This window comes from Amphibalanus amphitrite, unplaced genomic scaffold (assembly GCF_019059575.1).
Source record: "Amphibalanus amphitrite isolate SeventyFive unplaced genomic scaffold, NRLGWU_Aamphi_draft 000027F_arrow, whole genome shotgun sequence".
Lineage (NCBI taxonomy): Eukaryota > Metazoa > Arthropoda > Thecostraca > Balanomorpha > Balanidae > Amphibalanus > Amphibalanus amphitrite.
Genome location: NW_024881523.1, coordinates 278080 through 294023, shown reverse-complemented (window position 1 = coordinate 294023; position 15944 = coordinate 278080). Strand labels below are relative to the sequence as shown.

The window sequence follows — 15944 nt, the reverse complement described above, 5'->3', positions numbered from 1 at the left end:
TTGTACAAAAATGGGTGAAGCGGCTATCACCTTGTACCGTATTACGTCATTTTGCCACTTTCCCGGCCGGCCGATGCCCCGGCGCCGGGTGACAGCAGCGCGTCGCTCCGAGTCGGCCGCCGGCCGCCGGCGCCGCCCGTGGCCCGCTGACCCACAGAGGCGGCGGTGACCTCATTGAAAACGAGACCAACCGGAGGTGGCCCGTGGCCGGCCGCGCCCGAGACGCCCGGAAAAACGGCCACTCTACCGGCGGCGCCGGCCGGGCCCGACGCCGGGAAACCGGCCGGTCCACAACCGGCGCCCGAGTTCAACACCCGTTCATGAGCGCACCCAGTCCAATTAGAGCGCCGCGCAGTCGGCAGTCACAATCAGTCCATATCAGTCACGTCACTGAACGTCAGTTGTGTCTTGTTACATCAGTTCGGTCACCGTCATATCACTGGTGCGACTGGCTCAGAAGATGCGAATTGAACTCGTACACATTGTGGCACACCTCCGAGCAGATGTTACACTTCCAGGGGTTGTTCTCGGCGTGGCAGCCCTTGTGCATGAAGTAGAGGGTCTGGTCGGGGAACAGGATGCCGCAGAAGGTGCAGAGGTGGGTGGTGCGCCGGCCGGCGAGCAGGGCGGCCGGGCTGGCGCGGCCCACGGTCGGCCGCCGCTCCTGGAGCAGTGAGCGCAGCTGGGAGGGCGCCGGCGCCCGGTCCGAGCCGCCGCCTCCGCCGGCCGGTTCCGACGGAGATCCGGCGCCCACTGCCGACAGAGGCGGAACGCCGTCAGTTACAGGCCGGTAGTGCCTCCGAATTTCGTGTTAATGGAAAAAAAGAACGCAATTTTACCACAAAAGGACCATTGAACATTACTGAGACGGGTAATTTTATCGTGAACCTGTTTGATTGTTTGACAAAAAATAAAATAACCTTCGACACGATTCAACAGGCTGCCTATAAATTAATCGGTTTACTTGACATGAAATTATTACTGACGAATCAGAAACTACCCTTTAACGACACACTTGAGTCTTCCTAAGCTACCGGAGGCTCAGTTGCTCTCCAACTCACCGTTTGTGGACTGCAGTCCGGGTGCTCGGCGCACCAGCAGAGGAGCGCCCGCGGCCGGCCCGTTCTCCCGCTGCTCCTCGTCCTCTCCCTCCTCTTCCTCCTCTTCTCTATCTTCCTGTTGGTCCTGATGCTCCTCGGCAGACACCGGCGGCTCCCGCGGCTCCGTCTTGACAACAGTTGGCGCGGGGCCCGCCATTGGGCCCGGATCGGCAGGACTGCCCGGCGACGCCTGTGTCGAGCTGTTGGGTGACACCTGGGAAGGACGGGGCGACCCGGGCGGCGACTCTGGCTCGGCACGCAGCTCCAGCGGCGCCAGAAGGAGGTGTGCCGGTGCCGGAGCCGGTGTCGGCGCCGCGCCCACCTGCAGACCGTGCTGTGCGGCCAGGTGGGCGTGCAGGGCGTGCGCTGAGGCAGCGGCGTACCCGCACAATCGGCACTGCACGCCGGCGGCCGCCTCCCGCACGTGCTCGTTCTGGTAATGAGCGCGCATAGCGATCTGCCTCTGGAAGCCTTTGGCGCAGACGGGACACTGCCAGGGCAGGCGGCGACCGGCTGCCTTCGCATGCGTGCTCATATGTTCGAGCAAGTGGTCACGACGGAAAAAGCGCTTGCTACAAGCGCGGCACTCGTACGGTTTGAAGCCCGTGTGCCTCATCCGATGCCGGCGGAGGTTGGCGCCGTTGGTGAAGCGCAGCTGGCACACGTCGCACTCATAGAGCCGGCGGCTGTCGTGTCCGCGCGCGTGTGCCTCGAGCGCGGCCCGACTGAACGTCTCGAAGGTGCAGTGTTCGGTGGGGCAGCGCAGTGGTGCGGCCGGGGCGGGCGGCTCGGGCGCTCCTCCCGCCTGCAGGAGCCGACTCAGCTGCGAGAACGGGGTCGGTGGCGCCGGCGGAGGGGAGGCCGAGTCGGCCCGGCGACCGGGCCGCACGCTGAGGTCGTCCGGCTGCAGCTGCTCGCCGGCCAGCGCGGCCGCCATCGCTGCCGCGGCTCACCAGACTCCGGTCTGAAAGACGGGCACGTGAGGTCAACACAGAGTCGCATCCTGCCGAGAGAATGTCCCGACATAGGTGACTGGCCAGGAGAGAAGCTGAGGCACCGTCATCGGTTCGTGGTTGACTGAAAAGTTGATGTCACACGGCACGCGCTTTAAAAGTAATTCCACAACCGGACACTAACACTAAGGCAAAAATAAAACGATCGTTTGTAAGAGTTTTAGTAAGCATTATTCGGCATTATATAACAAAGCATGGCAAAACATAAAAACGGATAATTTATTTTAGGATCGGGTTTGAAGGTATCAAATGGGACTGTTCACCGGAACGTGTAAATCTTGAGATGCACGGGCATAAGAATGTTTCATCATATGGCCAGAATAATGCAGTACGACACAATTATAATCCCTAGTATATATTATAATGCAGTGATGCCTATGGGTCGAGCGCTTTCTGAGCACATTGCACAGTAGACTGCACAGCAGTCACTGTCCGTGGTAACACAGTCAGTCTCTGTCCGTGTGTCTGATTAAATCCGTGATGCAGACCAATCCCGAGCCAGTCCTGGATGCCTGTGATACAGCACCAGTCCCTGTCTGCCCGTCTGTATTGGGACCGAGTCGGGCTGAGCCCGGTCGACCCTCGACCCCAAACCCATGTCCGGCTGCGCTGGCTGGCCTACAACCGGCCGTGCGGCCCGCTTTCTGGCGGGGCACGCGAGACGCCCGGCCCGGCCCCGAAGTGTCACGGTGCTCCCATTCAGCAGTGAGCGCGCCGCACCGCGCCGGGCCGGCGAACGGCGGGCGGCGTGGACAGGTCAGCGCCCTGCCTGCCAGCGCGGCGGCCCACTGATTGCTGTGGGTGCAGATTGCCAGCCCGGCGCGGTGGCCAGATGTAGATTGTAGGTGCCCGGCGGCCTGATGTAGATTATAGGAGCCCGGCGGCCTGATGCAGATCGTAGGTGCCCGGCGGCCTGCTGCAGTTGGTAGTTGCCCGGCGGGTTGATACAGTTTGCAGGTGCCCGGCGGGCTGTTGCCGGGCCGATGCTACCGAGCGTGGGTGCCGCACTTCCCAGTGACCTATTGTGGGTGCATAGTGGTCTGTTGAAAGTGCCCACCGCGGTTATCTTCGGCAGATCTAGCCACCTCCATCGCGCCGGTCACCGTGACGCTCACGTCTTTCTAGAAGGGGGGGGGGGCAGGTTTTTTTTTGGTCTGACGTGGAAATTGCAGAGCTATAGAAAGACAAAATAGTTGTGCGGAGCGTTTTAGTTTCCGTCACAAAATAGTTTCCGCTCCAACCATTGAGCGGAAAGGTCCCGTTGCTTAGGCCAACGAGTCCTGCGCCTCGAAGCGGTCACCCTGAAGAGGGTGGCGGGTGCAGTCCGAACGAGGACTTGTCCTCAACGACGACTATTTGGTGGAAATGATCGTTAGCCCGCGGAGGACAAGGTTCAGAATAAAAAAGGTGCACCATCCTAATGTGCATCGTTTTTCATCAGAGAGGGCCCAAATACACACGTTTTGGATAAGAAACTCGTCATTTTTATTTAAACTCACCTGAAACGTCCCACCAGAAACACCGACAACCGGAAAAGAATTTAATTTGATAAACAAAGTATGGCTGACCTTTTGACAATGTTTTTACCCCGTTTTCTCCTGCCAGTTTTTCTGTAGGGAGGTAGGTCGCAAATAGGAAAGGATCGCTAATTAGGCACCTTACCCTACTCCGTGTTCTTTTCGTGGTTTCTTCGTCTGGTTGAAAGTAAAACAAGTCGGCTGCATTTCTATGAGAATAAGAATCCAAACTAGTAGTTTGGATTCTTATTCTATTCTTCTTATTCTTATTGGATTATATGTAGGTATACATAGAGGTGCATTCTAACGTTAGAGTTGGCTGGTGTTCAATAGTCGACAGGTACAGCCCACCGCTAAAGTAATGTGTGGTTTTACCAATCGCAACGGATGGCTTTGACCGACGATTTTTAAATGCGGACTGATTGAAAAGAAGACGTCAATAGATAGGTAAAGTTGTAGCTGCAAGGGTGAAGATACATGTAAGCTACATTTAAAGTCTCGTTGCAGTATGGCTGATCGTTCCTAGGCTTCAGAAGCAGAACATAGGGGAAGCCGGGGGAAGCCCGGGCGCGGGGAAAGCCCGGCCACCCCGTTTCCGGCTAAATTATTCACAATAAAATGCTCAACTGTTTGTCCTTTCAGCGTGGCAACTAAGGTAACGCCAGCAAAAAAGTTAAGGCTAACAAAAATTGCATATTGTTAACCCGCGCCCTGCTGGGGGGGGTGTTTGAACACCCCCCCCTTGTGGTTTTTCGCGAATATCTCAAAAATGGCGGCGCGGAGCGCCGCCGTTTTTGGTACACCTTATCATACATCAATTCTACACATGTTGTGAAAATTTCAGACCAAGGTCATTCAAGGTCAGGTCACCAGGTCACTTGAAGTGACCTCACCTCATAAAAAGTTTCAATGTCTGTCATAGCTACACCGAGTGACCGATCGCTTTGAAACTTTCAGCGATTGCTAAGAGCAATAGCATGTACAAAATGTATATCTCAGAATTTTGATATCGATGACCTAAGGTCAGGTCAATTTTGCGACCTCCCCATTATAAGTCAATGGGAGAAAATTGAAATGCGCCTCTTTTGGATGAAAGACATTATAAACACTCCCAAACACCGAATTACAAGTGGTTAAGACACACTGAACATGAAAATGGTGTCCGTGACCCTTGTTTATGCCCTGAGGTCATCTTAGGTCACGAATGGTATCTAACAGTTTTTCGCAAATAACTTTTGATAGAGGCATGCTAGAGCGATGAAAACGCCTTAGATGTGTTCAGCTCGACGATACGGATCGACTGATATGCAACATGACCCTTTCCGGTCAGGTCATGACCTTGACCTGAGGTCAAATTTTCAAGTTGACCTTTCAAGGTCAAGTTATAGTTCATTCGATGCGTCTTGACGAGAGGAACACGATGCCGGTAAAAGTAAGCTCGTACAGGGCTTGGGTCAAAAGTTATTGCAGAAAAACTGTTTCCAAAAAAATCGGCTATTTTTGTAGTTTTTGCCCCCTGCAGGCAAAACCGTTGATGTTAGGTCAAATCTGAGAGAATTACTCAGAAAGGGCGTTAATAGGGCTATCGAATGCGCTTTTCCGCGGCGCTGTAGCTCTATTGGTTCCCGAGTTATACGTTGGCTTCTTGGAAATTTTCGCCATTCGACCTGGAAATCGGCGAAATTTTGCCTTCAATGACCTCTGGTGACCTGACCTTTGACCTGACCAAAAAATTGACCGAAGTGATTTCGTCATTATTTTTGACGCTCTTTCGAACGCCGCCTTCCGCGTATCGCTACGTGGCCCAGGAGCCGAGTTACAAGGGGGGGGTGTTCAAACACCCCCCCCCCCCCAGCAGGGCGTGGAAATCCAGGACCCCCATCCGGGCGCGGGTTAAAGTTATAGCGCAAAAATGATATTTTAAGGGTTTTTAGCTAAAAAGTGAGATATGTTGCACTGTTAATGTTATACCATACAGTACTAATATTTATACGAATGTTATGTAAGGACCGTTTAAGTGTTTGTAGTGAGGGGTGACGAGGCAGACTGGCTTAAGTATGACATTTTTTTCGAATATCGCTGTTCTAAAATAAAAATTAGCACATTGGGGTAACCCCGGGCGAGTGGCCAAGCATACCCCCAACCGAGAGCAATGCCACTAAACCACTGTTTTCCATGATATAATAGGTACTGAGCAGGTTTGGTTTACACCTAGATCAAAGATAAATTTCGAAAATAAACATGTCATCATAGACAAAGCCAGTCATGTCACTTAAGGTCAACTAGGGTCAAACTACGTTTTTGCAGATAACGCGACAGACAATGAAGCTAGAGCTTCAAAAATGGTGTCGTTGTGTTCTTCTTCATCAGCCGAGTCGAATGATATGCAATATGATACATTAAGGTAAAAAGAAAAATAAATTTTAAGGAATTTTGAAATACACATTTTTTGTCAATTTTGTATCACGATTTTCATCGACCTGTACTGTATATGTGGTAGACGCTAGCTAAAATACCAGTAGTGACATAAACTCTAAGATGTCCAGAGCTTATCAGTACCTTAATATTTCACTTTCCGTTAATATTTGGAAGACACATAATGGTTTCATCAACTCGTTGTAAAGCGCTGGGGAGGTGGCCGGCGTTACCCCTATGCCGGGCTTACCCCAGAAAAATCAACACTTTTTTAAAACTCGATTTTCTCAACCTTATACTTATTCCACGAAACCGAATTTTTGGGAAAACACGGCCAATGAACTTAGCTAGCTAACAGGATATCAACATTTTATACAGCACGTATGGTATGTAATAAAAATGAAAAAGAGCTTACTATGCCGGGCTTCCCCCGGCTTCCCCTACCCATGACTGAAACCACACATTACTTCTGCTGTGGACTGTACATACTTAGCTAATCGGCATTCGATAATCCAGACACTGCATTCTTATTTCCCGCCTAGAACCAGGGACGAAATAGGCATCATTACTTTCACTGAATCATTTTTCTTAGTTTTTAACCCGCGCCCAGATGGGGTCTGCCGAGCAACGCGGTCTGATGGGGGGGGGGGCATTTTGGCCCCCCCTCAGATCTCGAGAACCACGCAACATAGCGACAAGCGGTAAACGGTGTTGGATAGCCCCAACGGGGAACTACCTTGTGACCCAATTTCATTGACCTCGGTCAAACCGATGACGTCACAGGTCAGGTCAAAGGTCGAATTTTCACCGTTTACAGGCATTTCAAGAAATGCGTTGTAAAATCGTGTAAAATGCATTTCATTGAAAATCATCGATAGGGAAATGTTCTTCAAACACATATTTTGCTATCTGAGGTCACTGATACCAGGTCAGGTCACAGAGGTCATGTCACTGGGGGGTCACAATATGAAAGTGTCGTGTGATACATGTTTTATGGTCCATTTTACATGACAAATGCGATTATGTGGGTCAGACAGACTTAAGGGCCAGCTTAGGTCACGTTTTGGTCAAGGTCAGGTCAAGGTCAGGTCAAGGTCAGGTCAAATTAGGTCAAATTTCAAAGTTGATATTTTTGCATAAAATGGGTATCGATTCGATGTAGCTCGTCACGGGGAGTTCAATGGTGGTCTCCGTTTTGCGCTACGAGGTCTAAAATTCCTAAAAATTGAGTTCAAAAATTTGACGTCATCAATTTTTAACAGTTTGTTCGCTATAACTTGGCCAAAAAAGAGGTATCTATCTAAAATTTGGTATGTATATCGAAGAGCGCAGGGACTATCACATATATTCCGGTTTTTTCGAAATTCGAAAAATTTTTGGAAATTTTTTGAGTTTTTGTAAAAAAAATCATTTTTTTATTTTTGGGGGTCAAAATCCCAAAATTTCGAAAATCCGAGATAGCAGTTTTGTAGCGCCGTCTTTTGTCTACACAACCACATAAAGAACTTTAAAATTGCTTGTTAACTGTAGAATTGGTGAGCGTTTCAAGATGTCATGTTTTTTGCTCATATTTACTCGAACATGACCTCAGTTTGACCTCAATAACTCCTGACCTGAGGTGACCTGTGACTTGAAATTTTGTGTGAAGGTGTCAAATTGATGTCCGGTAAGGTACCCAAAATTTGGCGGCGCTGCGCGCCGCCGTTTTCTCGCTATTTAAGAAAAACCACAGGGGGGGCCAAAATGGCCCCCCATCAGGGCGCGGGTTAAGTGGATAATACGGCCGGGAAATAAAGTTGGCTGAATTCTGAAACTGCACTGCACTGCATATAGTCAATTGCCTTATTTGTGTCAATTTGCAAACAACAGAATGGTACCTAAGCCAATTTCGTTGAGCTAGGAGAATTTTGAAGCTGAACGAACAGTGGGCGCCATCGACCATCCAGATAACTAAAGAAGTCAGTCCCTCTCAGTGACATCAACTGGCTGTGGCTGCTATCGCCAACCGCAAGCCATCGGTGTCGTATTATGCACGTGCCACGTATTAGCGATTGCGGAGAGCAAGCGGAGAGACTTCAATCCGCGGGCTTTCACCGCCAGGCCAGGGTAGTCTCAAGCGCTCCACCAGCTATACTACGGGATTGGGCTTCATTCCATGGAATATACGGCCTAATGTAGCATTTGCACATTAGGTACATGTACATGTACGTAGAAGCCGCTGCACACCAACCTTTTTATACGACAAATAATTGCCACAAGGAAGCTTATGAAAATCACTGACGTAGGCCAAAAAGCTTGTCTGCAGCATGACGTTAACCTTGCTTAAAGCCTTGCAGGTGTGGGTCACAGCCAACTTCGCCATGGTGGGACCAAAGCCGCCAAAATGGACGGACTTTGCCGAAAATTTTAGCAGTTGCCTATTCAAGGCTCAATCAATGTATGATCTTACCGCCATCGTGTCTTTCTTCTTGACACGCGTCGATTTAACTATGCCTTATTTTACCTGGATAGTGGATAAGTCAGCTTGACGATAGGTATGACCTGGCCAAAAAAGGATATGCTGCATGTCAATCGATCTATACTGTTGAGATGGACACATTCCGCGTGCTTTAACCCTCGCCCCGTTGGGGGGGGCCATTTTGGCCCCCCCCTGTGGTTTTTCCTGAATAGCAAGAAAACGGCGGCGCGCAGCGCCGCCAAATTTTCAGTACCTTCCCGGGCATCAATTTGACACCTTCACACCAAATTTCAAGTCTTAGGTCACCTTAGGTCAGGAGTTATTGAGGTCAAACTGAGGTCATGTTCGAGAGAAAATGAGCAAAAAACATGCAAGCTTTAAACGCTCACCAAATCTACAGTTATCAAGCAATTTCAAAGTTCTTTATATGGTCTAGTAGACAAAAAGCGGCGCTACAAAACTGCTATCTCGGATTTTCAAAATTTTGGGTTTTTGGCCCCCAAAAATTCAAAAAATTGATTTTTTTAGAAAAACTTTTAAAAAATCCAAAAATTTTCCGAATTTCGAAAAAAACCGGAATATATATGATAGTCCGTGCGCTTTTCTATATACATACCAAATTTCAGATCGATATCTCGTTTTTTGGCCAAGTTATAGCGAAAAAACTGTTCAAAAAAGATGACGTCAAATTTTTGAACTCAATTTTTAGTGATTCTAGACGACGTACGGCAAAACAAAGACCACCATTGAACTCCCCGTGACGAGCTGCATCGATTCGATACCCAGTTTATGCAAAAATATCAACTTTGAAATTTGACCTAATTTGACCTGACCTTGACCTGACCTTGACCTGACCTTGACCAAAACGTGACCTAAGCTGGCCCCAAAGGCTGCCTGACCCACATAATCGCATTTGTCATGTAAAATGGACCATAAAACATGTATCACACGACACTTTCATATTGTGACCCCCCAGTGACCTGACCTCTGTGACCTGACCTGGTATCAGTGACCTCAAATAGCAAAATATGTGTTTGAAGAACATTTCCTCATCGATGATTTTCAATGAAATGCATTTGACTCGATTTTACAACGCATTTCTTGAAATGCCTGTAAACGGTGAAAATTGGACCTTTGACCTGACCTGTGACGTAATCGGTTTGACCTAGGTCAATAAAATTGGGTCACAAGGTAGTTCCCTGATAGGGCTATCCAACACCGTTTGCCGCTTGTCGCTAGGTTGCGTGGTTCTCGAGATCTTAGGGGGGGGCCAAAATGGCCCCCCCCCCCCCAAGAACATTTCCTCATCGATGATTTTCAATGAAATGCATTTGACTCGATTTTACAACGCATTTCTTGAAATGCCTGTAAACGGCTGCGTTGCTCGGCAGAGCCCAACGGGGCGCGGGTTAATCGCTCTAACATGACTGATGGCTTCACCAAAAGTTATTGTCGAAACAACTGCTGGTGACCTTTTATGGCCTCATGACCTGTTGGGTAACTTCTGGCTATCAATCACACCTCTTACATATGTACATCGCACATAAAGGTCTGTCATGTTTCTGAAAATATCTTGCGATTTTGACGTGGTTTTGACACGTTTATTCTAAGCAGGATTTAAAAAAAAAAATTGTTCCTTGCTTTATGATGGTTCACTGAGATCGCAAGTCTAACAGATAAGTATAACCCCAGAATCCAGATAGCCCCAGATAACAGATAAGTATCAAAACAGGGTTTCGTGTTTATAAAAGTTGTTCGTGAACTTGTTCGTGAACAACAGTTCATGAACTGCGTTTGTTTGTCTGCTTGCTTCTTTGTTTGTATTTTGTTTCTTTGATGCTTAACGAATTCTTTAATTCAAGGTCACATGTTCACGAACCATTATCTGTTTACGAGCAGTTCACGTTCATGAACGTTCATGAGCAAAGCATTTTTTTCTGATATCTTTCGCGTTATTAGTCGTATACAGTGACATACACGGTTGCAGGCATGTTTTATGTATTGTGCAAACGCATCAATCTTATCTCAAGCACATGGAATCGTGACTTATAATTATTCTTTCAACGCTGAGGCTTTAACTATGCATTTCCGACCTTGCATAGCGTCATGTAAGACGTCACTGGGGTTGTTTGTTGCAATCGGACTTTTTTGCTAATAACTCCCGCTCAAATTTAGCTGGCGAGTCGGTTGAGCCATCAATTGACTCAGAAACAACTGCTACATCGAATAGTAATGAAGCACGACATCCACCAAGCAGCTTTGTAACCCGAGTGGCTTTGACCTGAATCTGACCTTGATCTGAGGTCATCATCCTAAACTGACCTAACCCACACAAAAGTGTATCATTTGACGCGCCTGGCCACGACGAGCACGATGGTGCCACCATTGCTGCTCTGGCACCGTTTGTGGCGAAGTTATTTACCCAAAACTAAACCTCTACTCATTGGGACACTTGAGACTTACACTTCAGGACACTTCAGGAGTTACCGGTTAGCATGAGACCTTAAAATCGGATATCAGTTGCTTTGACTCGTAGCGAAGCAAGGGTCTTATCCACCCCTCTGCACCGTGTTCGCGAACAGTTCATAAACGTTCGCGAGCTGTTCTCTGGTTTTTTTTCGCTACAATTTGGCAAATGGCAGGTGAGATCACTTGTTCGCGAACAAAATTATTCGTAGACAGTTTATTTATGTTTGCTCATTTGAAAACAAAGCAAACACCAAACCCCGTATAAGAATCCCGAGAAATGCGATTTGTTGGTACTGATACTATATTTCAATGAAATTGACGGAGTTGTTTTGCGAATTGTTTTCTTTATTTTGCGACAGTTTTACCGACGTTACTAAGAGCATCAGAATTAAACCTTTGAGTTATTCACGTGACCTCAGTGGTCATCGGTTGACCTGAGACCTTAAATTAGGTGTCATTCGTCGTGTCCCATGACGGCAGACCCACTCGCTTACCCCAAAAGCTCAGTTTTTGGTGAAACGGTGGTGATGTCGTGTACCTACATGCGTCCATCTCGACCGTTTAGAGAAAACCGATAGGCATGGCCCGAGGTAGGTATGTGGTATGTGCACAGGTATACTTTGAGCATCGGCAATGATTAAAACATACTTGATAGCCGAAACGTCTGGTTGTTATCAATTTGGCTATTTTCATTGACTTTGATATAACCTTCACCTTGTCAAAGGAATAGAAAATAAAAGCAATAAACAATGAAAGAAAATTCCAATCCATCTAAAGATGTCACACATATTTTTTATCATATTGTAAAGAGATATAAATAACTCGAGTGTGGCATCAATTAGAATAGCCGTTCACCAATAGGTGAACGGCTGTACCTAATTGGATCGTCACGAATATGCCTATTCGTGACGATTCAACGTCTACGATTTATATTGATCCAAAATGTGGGCATATGGCGGGTAAGTACCTACCTACTTATCAGATGTTTATGCTACACAGAGTCAGATACCTATGCTGATGAGTGAGGTGTGATATGCTTGATATGTATGATATGCTTTGGTGTGCATGTGCTTTCCTCCTTATCCATGCATTGATTGCCTAAATACTTGGCTATTATTACCTTCCCTCAACCTGCCTCACGCTGCCAAACGGCCATTTACGCGTAAATTATCAAGTTCCTGACACCATATAATCTAAAAGTCCTCAAGATTGATTCAAATTGAACCTTGATTTGTGCAAAACACCTAGACACCATATCGATGCAGCGTATCGTAGTGCATTGGTACGCATCCCCTTTACACGGGGTCTGCACTAGAACATTTCGGCGTCTTCTCATTACACGTCTCACATTTTGTTGCACCGGCTACGCCCTCCTACTTACAATCCAAAGTGAGTGCACGTCCAGTCATAATATCCATCACTCACAGAGTTATACTCGTATGTACATACAATTATAGCGTCAATTACGCATCACTGCTTCCTCTCGATCGATTCATTACAGCCCTCTGCAGGCTGCGTGGTAGGTATTCTTTTTTCGACAAAACCGAGAATAGCTCGAAGGTTATGTTATCGGTCACTCGGAAATCGTAACACCACGACGCGCGAGGATCCACACCTTCGATTGTGCTCATCAATGCATACATTTTCTACCCAGTTTGGCAATAATACACAAATGTATATATTTATCCTAAAACAAATTTTTCCTTTTATTGTCACAATAAGCATATAATTTATTCTATGATACGCAATCGAAGGAGTGGAGTATGGCGCATCTCGTGCAATGAGTTCCGATCGACTGATAACATGGCCTCTTTACGAGCGAGCGAGCGCAGCGAGCGAAGTGAGTCTTTTCAATATAACGGAAAAATCTCAGTATGAGCGGCCCGGCCCGGCCCGGCCCGGCCCGGCCCGGCCTGTAACGCTTTTGAGATGCTTATATCTCAGCAACCGCTGGACCGATTGGCCTGCGGTCTTTTTTGTTGGGTAGCCCCATCCCTTCTATACCGTAATTGACTACTTTTGATACATCTCGGTGACCGTCGTGGCACGTGCCACGTGAAAAGTCAAGGGTGTTCAAGGTGTTTTGCAAAAGTAGTGATTTTGAGAGGCTCATATCTCAGCAGCCGCTTGGGCGATTGACTTGCGGTAATTTTTGTAGGGTAGCAGCATCCCTTCTACCCAAAATAGGATACTCTCGGTGTATGTGGGTCACCCCCAGTGCACGTGCAAAATACAACAATAGGAGGTGCCAAATTTGTTCCCATTTCAGTAACTCGGTAATTACTGGGGCGATTTCGCTGAAACTTGGCATACAGGTAGGCACCCACCAGGCAATGCATTCCCATGTGTTGCGGTTGGGGTGCTACTGCACGTGCGCACGTGCAGGGGGCGTTTCCAGATCTCGAGAACGGCTGGGCCGATTGCGCTCAAATTTGGTACACGGTTGGGGACCAGTTAGTAGGGTGCCGTGCAAAAGTCATTTTGGACCCCGTTTGCACGTGCGCACGTGCAGAATGCCGCTTCCAGATCTCAGGAACGGCTGGGCCGATTGCGTTCAAATTTGGCACACCGCTAGCGACCGGTTAGAAGGGTGCTTTGCGCAAGCCCGTTGGAAGCACCCTCTCGCCCTTCCGCACGTGCAGGGCTCACTATCTCGCTCGCTCGTTCTTCGCCCAAAAGGCGTTTTACTGGTATTATTATTGGTTTTGTTAAAAAAGAATACCTACCACGCTGTGAGATGGGGACTGTACACACTACGTACATAGTTTGCGTGTTTCAGTCGCAATTTATCACGTTTATTTGTTCACCGTCACATTGTCCCGCTATTGTTCGATCCAGTCTTGTGATATTAGAGAACCCCGCACATGATTTACACATGCATATGGATTTCCGTTTCTTATTTGTTAATTTAACAAAAAATCTCGACAGCTGGTACACCGTCGGTTTATTGTATTGGTTATGATAAGCTGATTATGAACGGACATTGGAAGAATGGACTGCCGCAAGATGTTTGCATTGAGCGCCAATGATACACACGACATGACATAAGTAATTAGCCAACCTTTTCGCCGACAAATTAAGGTCTCCGTAACCAGCTCCCAACTCACCTGGCCGTGCTCCTGATCAGTCCACGCGGAGAGATGACCGCCGGACTGCGCGCACTCACTGCATGGTCTCGGCTCCGCGGCCGACCGCAGTCGGCACCTCTGGCAGCACACCTGTCCGCCACCCACCACTGCCGCCGTACGACTTCACTCTCGGAGCACGGCGGTGCCCGCCCGGCCGGCCGGGCAGCCCGACCGACCCACTTCCTCGCCGGCCTTCAGCGCTCGTCGGCCGCCGCGCCGGACCAGATGTGGAATAGTGGTACGGCGACGCCGGCGGGCGCACGCGCCGAAAAAGAAAGTAAGGCCGGCAGCGTGGGAAGAGGAGTGCGGTGTCCATGTGGTTGGCGGCGGCCGCTCTGCGGTCAGTGTACGGTCAGCACACGAGCGGGGTGGGGAGAGTGAGTGGTGGTCGGGCGGCGCCACCCGGAACATCCAGCTGGATGGAAATGTGGCTTATCATAGACGTCAAGGTAAACGACAATAAACTCCAAACTGGCTTGACGTCTCATCTCATACCTCCTGGAAGCCTAGGCGTAGATACCCGTCAATGAATTCAAATCGATCAAGAGAATAGACATATCACCGTCCAAGTGATAGTCCAAGTGAAACAGGACTCAGGAGTGACGAGACAGATTCTCAAACCTTGTGTGGGTCAGTGGACCAGTTATTGAGGCTGACCCTAAATGAAGAGGATGGGGTAAGACCGGCAGTAGGTGAGATGGTCGGTGACAAGCAGTTGGCGGGCTAAACGGGTGGCCGTCCCGCGGTAATGGGAGGGCCAGAAGTGGTGGTTGTTGTTTGGGGTGCGAGCTAAGCTATGCAGTAGGCAGCGGTGGGCGGGTCGGTGACCGCGGTGAGCAGGTCGGTGACCGCGGTGGGCGGGTCGGTGACCGCGGTGAGCAGGTCGGCGGCCGGTGTCGTGGGCGGGTCGTTGGAAGGTGGTGGGTGGTCAGGTCGTTGGAAGGTGGTGGGTGGTCAGGTCGTTGGAAGGTGGTGGGTGGGCGGGTCGGTAGAAGGTGGTCGGTGGGCGGGTCATTGGAAGGAAGGTGGGCAGGTCGTTGGAATCTGGTGGCTGAGTCGGGTCGGTAGAAGGTAGTGGCCAGTAGGTGGTGGGGGGTCGGTGGCCGGTGGTGGTTATTCTGGCGGTGACTGAACTTTTGTCTGTGCTGGGTGGGTTATGTAGTGACCGTTGCACTGGTGGGCGGTAGATGGGCGGGTCAGTGGCCGGTGCTGGACGGGTCGGTGGGTCGGTGGGCGGTGGTGGTTGTTTCAACTGCCGACTGTTGGGGTGGGTGGGTCGCCGGCCGGCCGGCCCTCACCCGTCGGTCGCTGCACCTGGCCGCCCGTCGGCCCACATCGCGCGTCGGATCTGGAGCGGCCCAGGAGAAACCGTCCGGCCCGGCGCGTCCCGAATATGGCACAGCGCTCCGACACTCGCTGGCTTACTGATCTGGAAACATGGTCACGCCGGCGCTGGCGACGGCCGCCCTTTGTTGCGTGGTGTTTCAGGACATAAGCCGAGCACTCAGCCGACGCGGTAACCGCGAGTTCCTTCCTCACCGGCGATGGTGGGCAATAGAGCAATTTATGAGCAGCAATATGTTGTGTGATCTGCCACGCGCACTGCCGTGGCACGGCGACTGTATGTACGAGTACGTCTGACCACGCGACCTCCGTAAGCTTGGAACATCTTGACACCCTATAACCGACGAGCCTATCGCGAAATAGCCAAGCATGGGTGACGCGAACCGTTTATTAGCTTATAAGTACCGCCGTCTTTTTAATCTTCGGCATCATCCGACCAATTGCTTTATCTTTTTTATTGTAGGTACTCCGGTCTATGTAGAATGTGACCATTAACCGGA

The 15944-nt window shown here is 49.4% G+C and overlaps 2 protein-coding genes across 2 annotated transcripts in view; both read right to left on the bottom strand.

The window, feature by feature from the left end:
* Positions 1 to 436: 436 nt before the first annotated feature.
* LOC122364771 (zinc finger protein ztf-16-like) lies at positions 437 to 14199 on the bottom strand. Its single transcript, XM_043335499.1, has 3 exons — positions 14080 to 14199; positions 1062 to 2064; positions 437 to 753 (listed from the first exon to the last, which is right to left on the bottom strand). The coding sequence occupies exons 2-3, from the start codon at positions 2035 to 2037 to the stop codon at positions 437 to 439; spliced, it is 1293 nt and encodes a 430-aa protein (XP_043191434.1). The 5' UTR covers positions 2038 to 2064; positions 14080 to 14199.
* The window catches only part of LOC122364767 (doublesex- and mab-3-related transcription factor C2-like), a 36726-nt gene continuing 24160 nt past the window's right edge, over positions 3379 to 15944 (bottom strand). The window contains exon 5 of the mRNA XM_043335486.1: positions 3379 to 3414. Coding sequence (XP_043191421.1) covers positions 3379 to 3414 — 36 coding nt within the window. The remainder of the gene's footprint in view (positions 3415 to 15944) is intronic.